General features: G+C 39.7%; 1 protein-coding gene across 27 annotated transcripts in view; it reads left to right on the top strand.

Annotated features, from left to right (window-relative positions):
- Positions 1-21,203, top strand: part of DLG2 (discs large MAGUK scaffold protein 2) — a 1,065,252-nt gene that overhangs the window by 998,826 nt on the left and 45,223 nt on the right. For all 27 annotated transcript variants that reach the window (XM_054813806.1, XM_054813780.1, XM_054813784.1 and 24 more), the window contains 2 exons: positions 3,313-3,489; positions 17,363-17,438. In XM_054813806.1, coding sequence (XP_054669781.1) covers positions 3,313-3,489; positions 17,363-17,438 — 253 coding nt within the window. The remainder of the gene's footprint in view (positions 1-3,312; positions 3,490-17,362; positions 17,439-21,203) is intronic.

Genomic DNA, 21,203 nt, shown 5'->3' with positions numbered 1-21,203 from the left:
GATGGAAGTTGCAGTGCTTGCAGGATGTAGTGTGGTATCGTGTAAGACTGGGCTACTGTTGTCCAAAAACATGAAAGAGAAAAGAAAAAAAATGCATCTTTTTCCATCTGCCTTGTCCCATTCCTTTACCAAACAGGTCTGACTCTATCCATTTTGTATCACTTCGGTTGATGCTCAACAGATGCAGATGTGTTATTTTTATATACATCTGCAAGACTGAGCACAAACAGAAGTGGGTGCTGTTCATCAGGTAGGAAATTAGAAATGACGTCAGCCTCTTAAATAAATAAAACTAGAGCTTGCAATTGGACACGTAGAGATCCAAATTGTACTTACAGCCTGAGAACTGAAAGGAGGAGGTGAGGATGAGTGTGCCTAGGTCTCTCTATTGCCCAAGGTAGTCATGTTAACTTCTGCATGCATCCAACGGTGCCTAGAGTGATCATCTCCATTTGTTTTATAGCTGGGCCAACTGTCAACTTGCAAAAGTATGTTTTACAGAGCCAGCAATGTTATCAAAGTTGCAAGCTTAAATACGGTTTTGTTATCAACTTAAACCTGGCTCTTAATTTGAAATGTTTAGGAAAGAGCGCTGAAGTCAGCTCTTGTATCCTTTTCATTTACTAATGGAGTAATCAACATCTGTAGAGCATGCAGTCACAAAACCTTTCCCTCAACGAAAAGTGTGCTCAAAAATTCTGTTGTCTGAGATCTATAATCTCATTTTAATTAGCATTGCACATGATTACTCCAATCAAAGAAAGTCAGTGGCAAACATTTCCATCTGCATTCATCGTTAACATCAGCTAGCACGATGGCAGTCAGTAATGATAAGTTAATACGTGGGCTCTGAGGTACAAATGTCTGTTCAAGGACAAAGAAGACTGCCCTACTTCTGTTCTACTACTTCACTTTTGAAACACACCCTTCATCTTAGGACTTGCAAATATGAAACATTTCCAGTTTGGCATGTGTTTCACATCTGGGATGTGACAGTCTTGCATATTCTCTGCAACAGAAGATATTGTCATTTGAGTGATTTAATTATGCGTGGATTCGGGATTGTATCACATCAGCCCATTATTCAGCACGGTTGCCAACTGTGTGGTCAGGGTTTTGAGATGTTGATAGGCTTCCGTGCAAAGTACACAGTTATTCAATGGATTTTTAAGACAACAAATGTTCAATACGGTATTAAAACTCAGACCACTGCCTGCTAATAAGGGCAATACCAACAGGATGATATGTGTATGCCTGTTTGTGCATGCACCACCATTTCTGCAGAGATCAGGTGTCATTAATTGGTTAAGAAGAGGTGACTGATAATACTTAGCTCCCTCTGGATTTATATGCTGCTTCATCATTATGTCCTCACAGAAAGCCTTATTTGAGAAGGCAGCAGATGACCTACTACTGATAAGAATCCTTTACAAATGTAGTTTTTTACTAAGATACAGCCAAGTTTTTAAAGGATTTCCACTACTAAGCCATTACAATTTTTCAACGGTAACATGCAGTCCAAGAACATTTACCAAGAAAGGCACAAGCATATCTAAACTCATGGATTATGTAAAATTCAGCAGGATTATTTATTGTCTTCATCCTCAGAGAAGGGAATTATCTGGGCTTTTCTGAAGGTGTTAGTACATGACTGTAAACTCTTTAAGAGAATACATATTCCAAATAGCATTTTCCTTCGTCCTGAACCAGACCTTTCATGCAGAATGAGTGCTTATGAGGCTTTTAAATTATTTTGGTTGCATAGTTACAACTCTGATAACTTTTTTTAAGTCCTCCTTATTATGAGAGGTAGCATTGAGTGTTCCAAATCTACCCATAAAACTGCTATAATCATTCTCTGCAATTATACCACAATGCACAACAATTAATTATATCAAATCCTTCTCACAGAAGTGTTTACCGGTGAAGAGATTGCCACAGCTTTATTTCTAACAATAAAAGAGTAGGAATTATTATACACCTCCTGGGATTTTACTGATCTAACATTTCTGTAGTCAGGATTATAATCATATTATTTTCCCTATAGGAAATAAATATCAGTTCTTGACAGGCATGATCTTTAAACAATATTTTACATGGGAAAAATATTCCCATGTATTTTTTTCCTGTGAGAAACCAAGATCTGGATTTTTATCTAGGAAATTCCAATGAGTGACCTGAACAGCCTTTCTGGGATTCATGTGCAGGGTCTTCCCCTGAGAAACGAGTATGTCTACCCTGAAGATTGCTGGTGTAGGTGTCAGGCATAGAACTGGAAGATGCTGAGAACTGGTATCACCGTAACTAGGTAATGCGGAGCTCAGGGCAGGCTGAAGATCTTTCCCAGGATCTGCGTTGAATACTTAGGCAGCAAGTTCATGCTGAGCTATGCCCAGTCACAGTCTGATAGCCAGGCACCTTAAAGCTAGGTCTCAACTTGTGCTTATGGAGTCTCAAGACTTGTATATACGTCCTATATTAATATACATATCCTATACATGGGGGTTTTTTATATAGGTATACCCAAGGTAGAGGTCCACTTCAAACTGGTGGAAAACATCTTCAGCATCACAGGAAATAGCTAAGGCTGCTTGAGCAGGTGCTGCAGCACAGGGGGACTGGACGTGGCCATGAAAGCAGTGATGCTGTCTGCACCCTGAGTGCATCTGGAGGGGGGGTGTCAGACTAGCGCTACTCTGGTCAGGGCATCTTTCAGTTCAGTGTCAAATTTCAGGAATCCAATCTGTGCAACCTAACACAGCTCCAGGATGTGAACCAAAGCACTGTGAGTGGGAATAATCAAGAGATTCCCTTTGAAAGCTCACTTCTGGTCTGAACCAGATGCTAAGATAGGTGCACCCATTCACCTGAAGAAATGCATTACCCTGAGCACAGTTTTGGTCCCTTGTATTTAGTCCTCCCAATGCACCCCTGCCTGCCAGACACCCCCATGCCTGAGCACTGGGAAGTGTGAGAAAAGGACAAACTCAACAGCCACAAATTGCTGTTGGCAAGGCGACAAAAGGGGCTTCTGGCTACCGGGTTTGTTTAGTAGATACTCTGTTATGGTGATTGTTCTTTATTAAGTGAAACAGTAAATACCATACTTCACTGTTCAGTTTCTCTCAAAAAAAATAAAGAGGATTCTGTAAAGATTAACTTCACCGTGGAAAGTTTTCCTCCGAGCAAGACCTTTCCCTTTGGAAAGGAGCAAGAGTTAGCTGTAACATAAAATATGACAAATTTTTCAGAAGTAAATGTTCCCAAGACTGATAGAATCACCTGTCTTCACATCTTTATTTCCTTTCACAGAGCCATGTTTGACTATGACAAGAGCAAAGACAGTGGCCTCCCAAGCCAAGGACTTAGTTTTAAGTATGGAGACATCCTTCACGTCATCAACGCCTCGGACGATGAATGGTGGCAGGCGAGGAGGGTCACTCTGGAGGGAGACAGTGAGGAGATGGGAGTTATACCCAGCAAGAGGAGGTGAGTGCTGCCTTCTCCTTCCTACCTTGGCCATGATGTTACAATATTCAATTTTATTCCGAAGACAGGGTGCATCAATCTACTGAAAAAAACAGGGAAAGTAGAGGCAATTCCCACAGTTATTATTTCTAGACTTGGAAGATATGATTTTCCCTGAGATTTAAAAAGTTCAGGCTCTTTAACTGTACTGAAAAGAAACTCAAAAGGTGAGTCAGTTATAGTGGATTAGTATCTTCACAAAGAAAGGGGGGAAAGGGAAATGAGCACCATATACTGAAAAGCTTTGGCAGAAAATAGAATAACCAGAACCCAAGGCTGGGAATTAGCTCTGAATTTGAAGTAGAGCACATGTTTTAATGTCAGGGTGATTAGCCATTGCATCAAACTGCTGAGGGATGTAATGAATGTCTTGACATTTTCAAATCAAGACTGTATGTCTTTCTTTTGTGAGAGTAATAGAATTAAACTTCTCAGACTGTGTGATGTAAAAAAATTATGCTAAATTATATAATGGTCCTCTTTGGCTTCAAAATCTGATAATTTAATCTCTGCCTGCATGGAAACTGATGGATAATCAATATCACAGTAAATTTTTCATATAATGTAAATGAAGGAATTTTCATCCACTCTTCAAGCTAAATCTGAATCTTTGTTTAGCTGTGATGGATTCATGCTGACCGACAGAGAGATAACAGACATCCGAATCTCTCTCATTGTTTTTATTGTTTATTTTGTCTAGATGCTTTTGTAGAATTGGCCACAAGTATCTGACAGTATGAGAACTACCACACAAATCAGTATTACTTTCTGCCTCTGTTGATAGTTGCTGTAAGAAAGGTCAAGAACTGAAAGGGTAGGAGGAAAATGAAATCTGTCAAACCACATTACATTTCTCTTTTGCAGCAATCATAGAATCATAGAATCGTTTTAGTTGGGAAAGACCTTTAAGATCATCAAATCCAACCATTAACCTAGCACTGCCAAGTCCATCACTAAACCATGTCCCTAAGCACCACATCTACACACCTTTTAGATACCTCCAGGGGTGGTGACTCAACCACTGCCCTGGGCAGCCTGTTCCAATGATTGACAACCCTTTCAGTGAAGAAATTTTTCCTAATATCCAATCTAAACCTCCCCTGGCTCAACCTGAGGCCATTCCCTCTTGTCCTATCACTCGTTACTTGGGAGGAGACCAACACCCACCTGGCTACAACCTCCTTTCAGGTAGTTGTAGAGAGCGAGAAGGTCTCCCCTCAGCCTCCTTTTCTCCAGGCTGAACACTCCCAGCTCCCTCAGCCGATCCTCATCAGACTTGTGCTCCAGACTCTTCACCAGCTTCGTTGCCCTTCTCTGGACACACTCCAGCACCTCAATGTCTTTCTTGAAGTGAAGCGCCCAAAACTGAACACAGTACTTGAGCTGCGGCCTCACCAGGGCTGAGTACAGGGGGACAATCACTGCCCTGGTCCTGCTGGCCACACTATTTCTGATACAAGCCAGAATGCTGTTGGCCTTCTTGGCCACCTGGGCACAGGTTCATATTCAGCTGGCTGTCAACCAACACCCCCAGGTTATTTTCCATCAGGTAGCTTTCCAGCCACTCTGCCCCAAGCCTGTAGCGTTGCCTGGGGTTGTTGTGACCCAAGTGCAGGACCTGGCACTGAGCCCTGTTGAACCTCAAGTTCAGTTGGCCTCAGCCCATCAATCCAGCCTGTCCAGATCCCTCTGTAGATCCTTCCTACCCTCAACACTCCCCCCCAACCTGGTGTCATCTGCAAACTTACTGAGGGTGCCCTCGATCCCCTCATCCAGATCATTGATAAAGACATTAAAGAGAACTGGCTCCAGTACTGACCCCTGGGGAACACCACTTGTGACCAGCCACCAACTGGATTTAACTCCATTCACCACAACTCTTTGGGCCCCACCGTCCAGCCAGTTTTTTACCCAGCGAAGAGTATGCCCATCCAAGCTGCGAACAGCCAGTTTCTCCCAGAGAATGCTGTGGGAAACGGTGTCAAAGGCTTTACTAAAATCCAGGTAGACAACATCGACAGCTTTTTCCTCATCCACTAAGCAGGTCACCTTGTCATAGAAGGAGATCAAGTTAGGCAAGCAGGACCTGCCTTTCATAAACCCATGCTGACTGGGCCTGTCCTGTACATGCCACATGATGGCAGTCCAGATGATCTGCTCCATAACCTTCGCTGGCACTGAGATCAGACTGACAGTCCTGTAGTCCTTCTCTGTTTGCAAACAACAGATCCAGCGGGGCATCTTCCCTAGTTGGCTCGCTTACCAACTGTGTCAGGAAGTTATCTTTCACACACTCCAGGAACCTCCTAGAATGTTTCCTCTCTGCTCTATTGTATTGTATTTCCAGCAGACATCTGGTAAGTTGAAGTCCCCCACAAGAACAAGGGCCAGCTGCTTATAGAATATTTCATCTGCGTCTTCGTCCTGGTTGGGTGGTCTATAACATACTCCCACTATGGTATCTGCCTTGCTAGCCTTCCCACTGATTCTTACCCATAAACACTCAACCCTATTGTCACTATCATTAAGCTCTAGACAATCAAAACACTCCCTAACATACAGGACTACGCCACCACCTGTTCTTACTTGCCTATCCCTCCTGAAGAGTTTATAGCCATCCATTGCAGCACTTCAGTTGTGCGAGTCATCACACCATGTTTCCACAATGGCAACTATATCATAGTTTTCCTGCTGCACAATGGCTTCCAGCTCCTCCTATTTGTTGCCTATGCGGTGTGCATTGGTGTAGATCCCACCACCTTTTTTGTGGGAGAAGAAGCCCTAATTCCTACATGACCATTCTCAGGTGCTTCCATGGTTTCTGACACATCAATAACCCTTGCGTCTTTGCTGCCGCATGGCTCTCCATTTCCAACCTCCACTGAGACAGCAGACCAAAGGACCTCACTAGCACACCATCCCTCAAATGTTGGCGTGCTGCCCCCAGGCTTATCTCTAGAGACCCTGGTTTTATCCCTTTTGCCCTTCAAATCTAGTTTAAAGTTCTTTCAACGAGCCCTGCTAACTCCTGTGCAAAGATCCTTTTCCCTCTTTGAGACAGGTGTACCCCATCTGTCACCAGCATACTGTATACAAACATTCTATTCCTAGCTATTTCAGCTTTACCATAATATAAAAATGATCATGCTCATTTTTTATAGTGGGGAAATGGGATGTCTGATGCTCTGTAGAGCACCTGCTGCTGTTTCAGGAGAGTTGGCCCAGGTGCTAATAGAGCTCATGGTATTTCTTGTTCTAAATCACATAAAAGAAACCTGAAAGGCAATCAAATACCTTGTTGACATGAGCCCTGAAAGGACTTTATTTTCTCTAATCATGACCATATTGAATAGCAACCACACCAGGATTTTCAGCGAAAAGCAATTTTGGAGTTGAATAATAGATAGAAATAAAAACTACATTATAATTTTTAAGATGGGAAAAATGTGCCCATTACACAGATTTAGTCTCTAAATGTTGAAAAAGGAATACTTGCCTACTATTAATTGCTACAGTAAACACTGTTGTAATGACATGATTGAATCACACATGGGAAAAGCGGAAAGTCTATTCAGTTATTACTGAGGGAAGTATGTGCATAAAGCTTACTCGCAGTGTGGTGCATACTATGAAAAGCTACAGGGATGTTTTCGAGAAGGACAAAAGATAGAGGCTCTCTAGTCAAGGTCAGACATATGATACAGCCTAGGAAAGAGATGTGGCTTAGGAAACACTGGGAAAAAAGAGGGGGAAAAAAAAAAGAAAAGAGGCAAGATGAAAATAGATTGGTTAGAGTCTAAAATAAGAGTCTTGAATTTGAAAAGATGCAGGTATAGTTACCATGCTCTCCACTTGTCATCCTGATTCTTCACTTGTGAATCTGAGCGGTCTGCAAAAATCAATGGCATCTGATTTTCTGTCTGCACTAATGTAATGATGTGAAATACAGGAGCTGGGGTGGTGGGGGGGGGGGGTGTTGGTATTATTTCACAAAAGCTTTCCATTGTACAAGGTGATTTTTTTCCATTGCACTAAAAAGTGAGTATTATTTCCTTTCTGTGGATTCTGGATGATCCCTCAGAGCCAGTGAGACTGATGTGCTCCTGCCAACATCTTCTGTGGTCATTTACACCACCCAAGGGGAGGATGAGCAATCAGTGCATACAGAGCTGAGTTACAGAGAATAAAGCTCATCACACTTGCCAGAACGTACTAATTCAGAGTTGAATTTTCTCTGCAAGTGTGGGTTAGTGACTATGAGAGGCTTCATCTAAACCAGAGTAGTCCTGGGATTCATTTAACCAGATGTAGGCATCTACAGCATGGAAATCTTCATCTAAGCTGGTTACTCCAGGCTGCTATATCTCTTATAGTTTATATGGGACAATTTCTATAAGCATTGCATTATATGTAATATGGCATTTGTAATATCTAGCAGTAAAATATGCCTTGTGATAGAACAGGAGGAAAAGAGCATCTGTGGCTGTTTGTTGGGCTCTGACTTGTCCTGCAAGCTCAGCTTCCTATGGTGTTGTAGGTTGAAGAGATTTTATATTTGTCTTGTACTTTTCAACTCCACATTCATTTCTGTTCCTTTTCTTTAGGGTTGGGGTTTTTTTGGGGGGGTTGTTTAGTGGGGTTTGGTTTTGGTGTTGTGCTTGGACTCCCTCTTCTGCCTATGTACATATGCAGGAATATTATCCGTGAGACTGCAACATTTTTTGCCCTTTGGGTCAAGGTGAGGCTATACAGACCCAGGGATTATTAGTGCCAGGGTAAGTCTTTTAGCTATCTATCTGGTTTGCTCCCTTCTCTCTTGTCCAGCAACAGCTAATATACAATTCCTGCCTTTTTAATAAGCGAAATCATTATGGAATAGCTCTGAAAGCCAGTGACCACTTCAATTTTACTCTAGGGTGCATATATATATGTATGTATACAAATATATGATTATATGTATATATACACACAAAGACATAACAAGTATATTATATTACTTCTTTAAGGCACTGTGTAATGCTAATTTACTTTTAAAGTATCTGGGTTTGCATTTTTTTATATCTTTTTAGAGGAGAGCCCTTCAAACAGTGACATTTTAGCATGAGCTGATAAAAGAAATTTTGAATGGTAATTCAAGACTCCATACTCTTTTTCTCCTCTATGATGTATGTGATATACCAGAAGAAATAATAATTTATAATTACAGGGGAGCTGCCACTCCTTATTCTCTCCAAGAGGTTGGATACAGTACCAGACTTTACCTCTTAGTGATTCAATAGAGTTTGAAAGCTATTTGACATTAGATTTCAGTGCTGCTGCCAATGTGTGGACTTGTTGCCTCGTTGATTGTTAAATTGTAAAGTTGGGCTTTAAGAGGAGTTTTGGAGGGTAGCACTGCAGCTAGAGGAGGGTTATTGAAAGAATAAGAAAGAAACGAGGGTGGCCCTTGTGTTTCTCCACTGATCTGTGCAAGGACCAAATCTCATGAACTGCTGAGCCGATGACCTCAGTGGGGGTTGGCAAAAAAGAAATGCTCAGTATCCTGCAGTGCTAAAATATCATTGCAACCCTTTCTACATCTGAAAACAACATTTTGTCCATTTGTCAGTATGTATTTGTTGTCTGATTACAGCTGTTGTACTCAACCATGGGTCTGAGCAGCCAGTTGGGTAGAAACCAAATATAATGCTACAAAGGTGTTGTGATACTGTTTCATATTGATGTTTGGAACAGTAGGACTTCAGCATAAGAAGCTGCAAACCACTTCAGTTGTGGTTTAACAGTCACCAAATAGTTATTATATAATCTTAATGAATGAATACTGCAGGCCAAATTTCTCTTGGTTCCACATCCACCACAAAGATTTATCCAAGCTATGTCTAAGGTGAGAGCAGGGCAGAGTTATTATGCTGAGCAGGGTCTCCAAGGTGAGGGGAGAACTACCAGTTCTGTACCAATGTCTTGGGCAGTCCGTGGTATTATCTGTCCACTATGTTTACACATGTGAATTGCTCCCCTATCATCAAAAAATGCTATTTTATACTAGAATGATCAACAGAATTAGATTTACACTAGATTTTTGTTACATTTAGATGTATAGATGCATAGATTTAGATTTTAATTTCTACATATGCTGGGCTTTTGATCACAAGAATTTTTATTTGCCTCATTGTCCTTCCTATTGTCCAGATAAACAAACAAATTCACCTTCCCGTAAAGGGCAGTAGCAAGCTGAGCAGCCTATGTCTAAGATTCCCTCCCCATGGAAACACTCACATTAGTTCAAGCAAATCAACAAAAAGCATGAAACCAATGTGCATAAATTAGAGTGTATTAAATTCCTAGACAGATGCTCTAATTCAGTAGTAAAGAGATTTTAATTTGCTGTAGCGCTGATTTTACACATGTAGTTCTTTTCACTTTTTCTTTGCTGAGCCTCTGCACATGGAAATGCTCCTACATTGCAAGCCCCACACCACAGCGGCCTCCCACTTCATGAATGTCAAGCTTCAGTATTTTCTGAGGCGTGTGTATCTCTGCTTGACTTGGGTCTGTGGGTCTGAAAGTAATTTAGTCTGAAAGTAATTTAGTGATTTCACACAGAATGCCTCGGAATGGCCAAGGCTAAATTCTCACCACTTCTACTACCGCTCCCATTGTAGCCAATGAGGTTTTGGTCCTAAAATATTAAAATATTTACACTAATCTTTCTGTTGTCTTTAAGATGTGCAGCCACAAAACCGGTCTCAGACTGGACATCATTCTAAGATTTCTGTTTTTAGGTAGTTTAAGTACGTCTGACTGCAAAAGGCAACTGGCATCTCTGCTATTGCCAGCTGAAGGTGTATGATGGCACCAGCCTGATATTTGTGTTCTCAAATAGACCACATTCTCCCCACAAATATATGTAACCATGCTCTCCTTTCAGAGCAAAATGGGGGGAAAAGTACATAAAAACCAATATTTCACAAACATTTAAGGACAAAGAACAAGAGGTTTTCCCAGCACAGAAGTTCCCGTGGGCAAAAAGCCAACTTAAATTTGTTATTCTGCTCAGCTTGGCAGAAGGGTATGTTTATCCACTCAAGTGAGTTTTATTTTTAATGGTTTCCTATAAATTGTCTACCTTTCTAAACATCCCTTAAGACTTTAATCCTTAGATGATAAAACATTTTAACGTGGCATAATCATGTAAGATTTGTCTAAAATAAGTTACCTGACTATACTTACTAATCTCATTGGAAAAAATAAATATGGAATAAAATTGATATGTATATATATGTATAAACTTCTTCCTGTTCTCTTGCAATGATGCCAAACCTTTATATTAAAAGAAAGTAGCCTTTAGCTTTTAAACAGAATAAGGTTGTTCTACAATTTTATGAGAATTCACTTCCTAATGGTCTACTGTTTTCATGAAATATTGACCAGGTGCTGAGCTGCTCTCTATAAGTGAGTCACTGTAGGTGGAGAGCTGAACAAGGGCACATTCTCTCCTACTGAAAAATACATGTTCTGTTGCAAAAATACCACTTCAGGAATGCTCAAAAATAATTTTGAGAATGGGAATCTGTTGGTAAGCTCAGACCTCACATAAACAAGACTAAGCAGTGCAGAGGATGGAAGCAATAAAAAACTATGGGCTGAGTCCACATATTTGGACTGTAGATAGTAATACATATTCTCACTTATCTTTCACTTGGTGGGCAGGCAAAACAAATACAATGCGAATGACCTGGAAATCATGAAGCAAGACAGGAAGAAACACATTAACAAAGATGCAAAATATTGCAAGGTCTTTCAAGTATCCATTTTGCGTTGCATTCTTCTATTTGAAAACTCTCCTTACTACAGTTCTCATGCTGGATTTGGAAATAACTTTCATTCCACAGAACACCTCAGTGCCAAATCTGTGCAAATTAGGCTACTGTAAACATTTTATTCAATTCTTGACACCAGTTTGCAATTCGCATCTGTATTCTACATCAGTGATGAACACTGTTATTGAAGATTAAAGCGTGTCTCACTTGATATGTTACATTTCTGCTGTGAAAACTGATTAGTGCTTTTAGAAATTCCCAGTGGTCCATTAACCCCCAACAATGGAGGATCAAGTTCATGTCTGGTTGAGTTACACTTGATCTCTTCTTGTTTGCAGTGCACACGAAGAACAGAAAGTCTCGTTGTGAAAAATCCGAGAGGCCCATTTTCAATAGCAACACGTGCCCAGAAACACAAAGGGAGACAGACCTTGCAGCGCGGTGGGTGCTGCATCCCAGCAATAAGTTCCTCAGAAGAGTAGTCAGAAGAGAACAGCATCCCAAAGAACTGAGGTCTTGAACCTGCTAGTGAGGAAACACTGAAGGCTGAGGTATATTTTCAATGTACCTCTCCACTCTTTTAGCTATACCTGGGAAGAGGAGAATAAATCATGACCATCTTTTTGAAAAGGGCCATGAGGTATCTACTACCAAGAAAGGTTTCAAGAGAAAAGGAGTAGACAGGATATACTCTAACTGTCCCCGATCTCAGATAGTCCTAGACCATTTCCCTGTACACAGCAGAGTTTCTGCAGGGACCTACACTTGGAGAGCAGGTGGAAAGCTGGGATGACATCCCCATCAGTTGTGCTAAGCGATGCTGTCTCCACATGGGCCTCAGAGCTTTTTAGCTCCCAAGTCACATTTGAATGCTGGATGTAGGTGTCTTTGATCATTTCTGGAAATCTCATTGAGTTTTAGTGACCCCCAGGCACTTTTGAAAATGAGACTTGAGCCATGAAGTAGTTTTGGAAATCATATCTATGCTTTCCTCCATTCCTTAGGCATAGCTCTATCAAGAAAATATATAATTAGGAAGGGTCATGGGAGCAATGTGTACATCAGGCAAGTCAGGGTTGGAAATTTGGGCCTCTGCAAATTTGGCAAATGGGAATTTGCCTTCTTCACTTTATTTTTTGCACAACCCCCTTATAATCCTGTTTTGTGCAGCAGTGGTGAATGAAGAATGGATACAGTTTGAAGTGAAACATTTCTTCATTTAAAAGCAATTTCCTCAGCTGGTTGACCAAAATGTTGTCCAAGGGATGGTAGGTTTGCTGTCAGCTAAACCCGCGTAAAGAATTTACACTTGTATGCTATTTAGGCATTCATAATGTCAGCTGCTGCAAAAGGCTTTTTGTGCTTTTGTCTTGGGGAGAAAGGAGGTCAAGTTTATTTTTCTTTAAATATAGCAATTACAGAACTGAAGATTCAAAAAAGTGCTAGAAGTGTTTGAATTAGTGTTCCTTTTAAAAATGTGTTTTCTAAGAGTTGCATCAATGATGCTAAAAGAACTGCTATTCAATACTTTTTATCTTTATCATTTAGTTCCCTTTTTAGCTCTGTCTATGGCAAAAGTTTCCCGATAGCTCAGATGAGAAGTTATGGAAATATCTTAATTCACTGCAGTTCTCACTCCAGCCACCTCAACAAAGACTAAATCTTTGATGAACCAAGCTAAATTCTAATGCAGTTCTCCAGACCATGTGAAAATCAAAGTTTTTCAGACATCCAGATATTGGGTTGATTCCTTTAGGAAAAAGAGAGGTATATTCCTGATACCCCTGCCACATTTCAAGTCCCAGCCCCAATAGATGAAGGCAGTAGAGCACCTGAGCTGAAGTGCTTTAAGAGTATGCTATAAACTGGGAAAAACTATTTATTTTATGCTAGCCTTTCTCTGACAGCTAACCCATTTCATTGACACTTCGGGCAGCAACAGTAAGGTAATCACCCTGAGACACATGAAATTTCAGCTCGGAAGTTTACACTTCAGCTAAATTATAAGTAACCGAGAACAGTTTTATTGTGGAAGGTCTCAGGAAAGTTGTAATGGGAGGCAACACTGTGTGCTATCGTTAGTACAGTCCTCGATTATGAAATGTTTGTAATATTCAGCAGGCATGTTGAGCATGTATGAACGTTGTTGGCATGTTTGCCTGGAGGATTAATGGCACTTAATGACATAATTTACATACATCTCAAAGCAATGCAGAGTGTTTCTGCAGCTCCTCATCTGTCTGCTATGCCTGTAGAAAACAGCAATGCCTCCATGGCTGCTAATGCAATTATAACAAATTTCATAAATAAGATCCACTCTTCAGGGTTAATTTCCAAATTTCTTTATGCAGTGAATAAGAAATGAAGTTAAAAGCAGATATTTTAGGAAGTTAGACAGGATGGGAATGAGTTTAAATGTTAACACAGATTAATAAGTAGAATACTGTGTTCATTTGAGCTAATTATTTTCTCAGAAGGCATCCATCCTATTTAGGCAATTACACAGCCTCAAGTCTTCATTTCTTACCGGTACTATCAAGGGACTTCATCTGCTAGTTTAAGTTGAAGACTATTCATGTGTTTTTAATAACATAGATTTAATTTGAAAGCTGCATTTGAGCTGTTTCCATGTGAATATTCCACACTTAGAGAGAAATGCATTTATTCTAAATTTAAACTGTAACTATAGTAACCAGCATTCACTGTTTCAATAGGAAATATATAAGCCCACTCATACAGAAGGAAACATGTTGTGTTAATTATCATTCTAACAAAAGACTAGAGTTTGTATTTTTAAAAAAAAAAATTATCAGAAACTAGGTATTCTTACTATCCAGACTTAGAAACCGAGAGATTTGCAGGAATGTATTCTAATGTCATTTGTGGGAAACTGTGAAAGTTAGAAAAAGGGTTATATCTGGACCAGTTTGGAGGATATAATAAACCTCATTTTTTTCCCAGCTATTTATTGTCTAATAAAAATACAATATTGAGCTTTTAGAAGCTAACTTTGCAGGATTCAACTTAGATTTCCTAGAGCAATTCCTAATCTTAGACAAACAGAGTTACTGTTTCAATTATAGGTAGATGATCAGATTTTTTTTGCTTGGGCCAGTGGATGATAGATTCTGTAGATGATTTTGCAAAGGTAGTAAATGTCACTTTTACAGTAATGACCATATTAGTCAAGGTGAGTAAGGATATGAATAGCTTCTTCCTTTCTTTAGATTTCTCTCTCCGCACCTGTTTCTTTGCGTTGATTTTGTTAAGGGAAGAGCTCACCCCTTCGTAGGTATTTTTTAATTCCTAGCATTATTATTCAAGCACACTGTGTTAAATGTTTAAATTTAGATGTGTAAATCTTGTAGTAATGATGAACTTCTGAAATATACTAAGGCCATATAGCTTTCCCACAGGTAAAATATTTATTGCATATATTTCAGTACGCTAATAGATTTTAACTTTACCAACATGTTTTTAAAATAATGCTCATTCATTGAATAATGGAAATTCAGGATACTAATCCATAATAATTAGGAACAGAAACACTGAAGTATCTAGTGCTATGTCCTTTATAAATGCCTTGCGTGTGTCTTTTTTCCCCTCTATTCTGAGGACTGTAACTTGTGTTTGTCCAGTCTTGATTCAAAGATACAAATGGATCGAGATGCCACACATTCCTCTTCTATATTATTTTGCTAACTAAACATGTTAAGCATCAAAAAGTAAAATTGTCTGTGTTTTCTTTAGAATTAATTTGTCCAGCATCAGCTCGTTGCCAATGATTTTGTTTGATACGTGTTTCTCTCCCAAAGAGAATTTTTTAGATCGCAGTATTTTCTCACTCTGAAGGCATTGCATGTATATATGTATAACATGTATAACAACTCCTCTCTCAAGCTGTCTTTATTGAAGCTACAGATATCAGGACCAAATGACTTGTGAGGCTTTTCATTGGAGCATTTCAAGTTTAAATATATGAATACCAGAACTGTACAGACTAAGCCAGGCTTTGGGTCATACCACACTGCAGTTTGGGCTCTCGGGTCCCAGGCGGTGGGCTCACGGGGGCTGTGCGCTCTGGGTTTTCAGCTCAGATCAGGACTGAGCTTTCAAAGCAAATGTCCTTTTTGCCCACCTTTTCAGTACTTTGGGTCATCTCGTGTCACAGTCTTCCAAACGTGTACTAGATTCATTTGTATTAAACTGACCTTGAAGATGGGCTCACCCAATGCATCCACCTGCCAGTGGGCGGTCAGTTCCTGAGGCCAGACTGGAACTAGCCCAGAGAAAAATTCTGAAATATATCCTTGCTGTCCTCTCTTATTTGGCCACATTATTTGGTAATGTGAACCTGCCTATCTTTGTTTTTAGAACTCACCTGCTCGCATTGAGGTCTTCACTGAAATGACTCAGAAAAACAACTTTTCATTCTGTCTGCTTGCAGATGTTTGTGGAGGGCATGGTTTAAATAAGACCACCTACCCAATTCAAGGTGTTTTAGAGTAGCTGAAAATAGCTCTTCTGCCCCTGAGCATTTGAACATCTCCTCAGAAATACTCTTTTTGGTAAAACTGTGTATTTTTAAGTAGTCAAAGCCTCAAGAAAATTTCTCTGCACTTGGATATTGTAACAAATAGCATACCTCCCTCTTTCAGAAGATAAATTGGAAATCCATTTGTAAATAAGGTTTTTAAAACAAGAAAATCTTTCCAGCTATAGCATATTCAAAATTACTTCACCTGAGCTGAGGGCAAGACCCTTAAAAATCTGTGGTATTCTAAAGTCGGTACTTAGAACCTAAGATTTAAACAGTGATCATGTGCAAAGGGCTCTGCAAAGCTCTAAGCACATCGTCTATGTGTGCATGGTGAATGTTGGTTTACGGGTTTGAGGCAATTTGAGAAAACTTAAAATACCTAACACATTTCTTTCTTAAGGATTGCCCACAAACACATTGGCCCCTGGAAAGCTTCTAGGTGCCTCCCTCAAACTCGTCTTAGTAAGAGATTCTGTTTTTCTTCAAGATTCAAGGCAAAGGTTGCTCTGAGGGATAAGGGAAAGGAGCTTCCCCTTCCCTTCTTCTAGTCTGCTCCAGCCAGACTAGTTGCTGGATCATCTCAGCTGGCTGATTAAATCTTCAAAGCCATTGCAACCTATTCACTTTTATTACTCGGTTAGTTTTCTGCTGTGGAGAAGGGAGCAATGAGGGGCACTGCTGGGAGCAATGGGAAATGGCAAGACTCTCCTTTCCAACAACTGCAATTCCTTACATCTTCTCAACCCATCAGGTGAAACTTAATCCTTTTTACTTTGCATTTGCCATGAGCTAAGATGACATTCACCACTGCTGTGTGTCACATGCTGTTTTGTAAGGCATTTTCAGCTAATTTTAAAGTATTTTAAGGTCTTTTTTAAGCAGTTCATAACTCTGAAACCATGGAGGGGGTTTGAAAATATATTCAGAAATGGTGGGATTTGTTTTACGTTATTTGAATGATCTAAAAGTTCTTCATTTATGTAAGCTAGGGAATCCCAGTTCCCTCTATAGAAAGATGAAAAGGTGCCTGCACAGAGAGAAATTTATTCCACCATAAAGTGCACATCTGAAAGCACCAAGGTGAACAGCTTATTCTCTCTCTGTCCTTGTTTCACTCCTCTGACCACAGAAGAACTCTAAACGTTGCCTGATTTTTTGGACAGCTTAAATTAGAGTAAATCTGTCCTTAACATGCTTTTACCACACTCCCGTGTGTGTTGGGAAGGAGTGCTGTTCTGCTGGTGTAGGACAGCCAAGGCTCCTCAAAGGCAATCCCGTGTTTGCCAGGAAATTGCTGCTCGGCTAAGAAAGTGACCCAATGTCTCTCTCTTTCCAATTTATAAAATTTCCTTTAAATGCTCACTTTATGCATAGTAAGTCACCAATGGTCTTGAGAGACCAGATATCAAACATATCATTCAAAACGCTGCTATAATCAACGTGTGTTTCTTTATTTGTGTTTTCTTTTCCCCAGAGTTGAAAGGAAGGAGCGTGCGCGTTTGAAGACAGTGAAATTCAACGCAAAACCTGGTGTAATCGATGCAAAAGGGGTACGTAAATAGTGAAACCTTTTGAAATTGCACTTTGTAAATGTTTTATATGTTTCAGAGTACAGAAAATTGTAGCAACATAAGGAATATTTAGATTGTTGCAACTAAGATCTGGAGTATACTGAAATATAGACAGGAGAATAATATGATATAATCTAAATAATTACATATTTTTTAATAATAATACTGACTGACAGTGCATCCTAAATGGAAGATACTAAGGAAATAAAGAGCATTCTGTTATAGCTGCAATTGTAGTTAAATGATGGCTAGAGAAAAAGAGACGTTAAAAACCAATGCAGATGGTTAATTGTTTCATGAAATAGGGCAAGAAGTGTAAATTCCCTGGCTTCAAAAGCTGTTAAATCTCAAACAAAAAGTTGAAAGTTAAAGAGTCCCAGATGCAAAATTTAGGTTCCCGATGTCCTTGCTTTGACAGTTGTGACAGACATTGAACACAGTTGTGTTTCACAGCAGGCACGATGGGCCAGCCAACACAAAACGTGCAAGTTCCCTTCCACCAGCACTATCCGGACAGGGCAGCCTTCCTGCTGTTACCTCTCTGCAGCATCGCTCTATTGTGCCCAACAGTCAACCGTTTTCATTAACCTGATGTCTAATATCCTGTACGTTGCTGGCTGGTTGGCAAGAGTTATAGCATGAGAAATGCCCACAATCCTGGCTGTTGAGGTATATTTTTCTGGTGAAGTGTAGCTTGCATTTGTAGCAGTAGTAAATACTTGATGTGACATTTGCAGGGATTTATTTTTGAAAACGGCCCAGTTGGCATGCAGGGGATTTACGACTGAGGGCTTCTGTGAGCAAACCAAGAGACAGAGCTTCAGAAACCATCAGCAAAAAGTCCTGTTTGGCTGCAGAAAGCACGGGGCAGGGCCAAACCCGGGTGATGAGAGGGCACAGTCATGTGGGTGCTAGCAAGGGACAAAACCAAGTGGTTCAGCAGGTCCCTTCCAGACCTGCTGTTCCTGTGGTCCTCTGCCTCATTTGAAATTCTCATTCTTAATCTCTTTCTTCTTGCTTCACTTCCCTCTGCAATGGGAATAATAATACTTCCCTTATCCCAGTTTATTCTGTCCTTTCACTTAGACTGTAACAGGTCAGCAGGGTAAGAAGTTCCTCTTGCCATGAACATGCAGTTCCTAGCACAGTGGGTCCCAAGCCTCTACATCTCAGCAAAATAATATTTTGGACTTGCAAATACTGTCATTACTGCTCTACAGAACAATTACTGAGTTCAGTGGAAAAGCAGAATAATTGCACTGACTGAAACCAGTTTTTCAGATTTATAAGGTATGTGGAATCAGAGTTCAGCCTGTGCACATCATTTGCACATGCAGATAACTTGGTATAAAATATATAACAAACTGCGTTGTGAAAGGACTTATTCATCTCATTGCATTTCTTCAGGAGCCAGAACTCCATTTTTTTTACTTTGAAATGACCACTCTCTGCAACTGTGTAAATTAATGTTGCCATTTATTTTGGGAGATAATAAGCTTTATATTGCCAATGAAATCACTTGTTAAATGTCTATTTCCTGTATATAATCAAAGCCTCAGGGGAATAATTCATTCATATAACTAATGGTCCTTATTCAAGTGAGTCTGTCAAGAATTTAATTACCTCTTGATTCCCCAAATTGTTTTTCCATTTTTGTCATCAGTGTAGCATTTATCTTCCAGCCACTCACATCAATGTTTGTTTCAGTGCTTAGGAAATTGTGTAATTACAGACCAAGACCATTGTACCCATTTGGGACCACACCTTCTATTTTTAGTATTTGCTAAAATTAGCTTTTGTCTATTAAAAAAAAAAAAATTTAAAAATCCCACAACTTCAAGGCTTTTTTGAAAAAGATAATGTAGGCTTGTGTTTGAAAGAGCATAAAGGGAAGAAGGATTCACTGTTAAGTTAAGCATCAACATGTAAAATGAGGTGTTTGAGTACATATATATGTATATGCATTTTAGGGATCAGAATTTCCATGTAGTCATGCAGTGTTCAAAAAGAAGAGGTGTAAGCTGTATAACAGTGCCTGCTTTTCTTTGTCTGAAAGAAATTCAGTCCAGATAAACAGGGCTGCAGTGAGCTCAGGAGAACTCTTCTGTTGGAAGTCAAGCTAAAATTGCGATAGGAATGGGCTTCTGTGTGTGTGTTGCACCTTTGTGCTCATACATTCATGACCATGTGGGCAAGGGGTACTGTCTTAATTTACTCTAAAGATGAAATTGGGAGAATAGCTTTTCCTGTGATACTTCTAAATATGGCCAGGAGATGTGCATGGAAGCATTTTTTTAACAAAATTTAACAGAATACAGAGAATGTTTGGGGGGTTTTGCACAGGTAGAAGGTTTATCCTGTTGTGATTTTACCTGAAGCATCTTGCTGGTCCAGATTCCTTTCTTCTCCGATAGAAGAAACGTTTAAGAGCTAATAAGCCACAGTAAATATTTTATGAGATATAGTGCCAACATTTATTTGAGATAACCTCTCTCTGATTTTAAAATACGAACTTTCTAGTTATTCTGCAAGTTTTAAAAGTCTTATGCATTTTCATCTGTTTATGCCTCATTTTTAATCCCAAATCCGGAGAAAAGATACAAAGAAAGTATTACATATGGTGTGACATTTGTAGCTGATCGGCTTCGTGTGTCTCCCTAGAAAGGTGTTTAAGAACACTCAGGAATACAGTTGACAAACCTGTTAGCAGGGATAGCTAAAGGATAATCTTCTCAAAGGACCAAAAGTTCCTCTTTTTCAAGCCAAACTTGGGTGCATTACCTCATCTAGAAAATGAGTTCAGCATTATTTTTAAATGTGATTTAGCATATTTGAATAACTTTTAATTCAATTCATTAGACTCCTCCAATCCATGGCTCGTGAAATAAAAGTCTATGAAATCAGAACGGATACACAAACAGGGACTGTGAATCACAGAGAGCTCCAGTGAAATCTTCTGGTCTCAAATTTAAATCAGGCGACAGTACCTTTCCATACAACGCATAATTAAATTCTGATGCTCATTATTACAGGATATTGTATAAAGAATAAATAAGTTAAAAGGGAATTAGGTAAGTTAGCAAGCAATGGATCCAATGACAACTTTTAACACTTTTGTCATGTAGCTCAGGACATACTAGTTGATTTCAAGAGGCAGAGAGGTTATAAAAGGGGAAGGATCATGTTTCTGCTACTTTTTCTTTTAAATATCTGTTATTGGACAACTTCAGAAACAGCTACTGGGCTAACTGGATCTCTGGTTTAACCCAACAGGGCTACTTTTCTTTCATGTTCTGTTTATTTTGACCAGAAGAAACTTACTTGTTCAGGTTCAGAGGCATCATCAGAATCCCAGATCCTATTAACATTTTTAAAGATATCAAACCAGTTAGAGATGCTGACACCTGTGTAATAAGGAAAAGAATACAAATACCGGTAGAAACAGCTTCATTTCACCAAGCAAGTTTGTGCTTCAGTTAAGTTGACCAAGTTCAGTCTCTAACTTCATTCATATAATTGTAGTAATGATCTTCACCAGCTTTTCTAGTTGTTACTGAAGGTGGCTGGAGTATCAAAGCAACCAGTCCACCCCTACGGCTGATCTGTGCTTCTGCAGCAAAGGGCAGGGTTTCCAGAACACTGGCTACCTTAAAGTTTCAAACACAAAACAGATAAATAAAGGTAAGATAACTGTGGTGGGTTGACCCTGGCTGGAGGCCAGGTGCCCACCAGAGCCGCTCTCTC

Source organism: Grus americana, chromosome 1 (genome assembly GCF_028858705.1).
Source record: "Grus americana isolate bGruAme1 chromosome 1, bGruAme1.mat, whole genome shotgun sequence".
NCBI classification, from domain to species: Eukaryota; Metazoa; Chordata; class Aves; order Gruiformes; family Gruidae; genus Grus; species Grus americana.
Note: the sequence above shows the minus strand (reverse complement) of the source record. Positions and strands in the feature narration are given on the sequence as shown.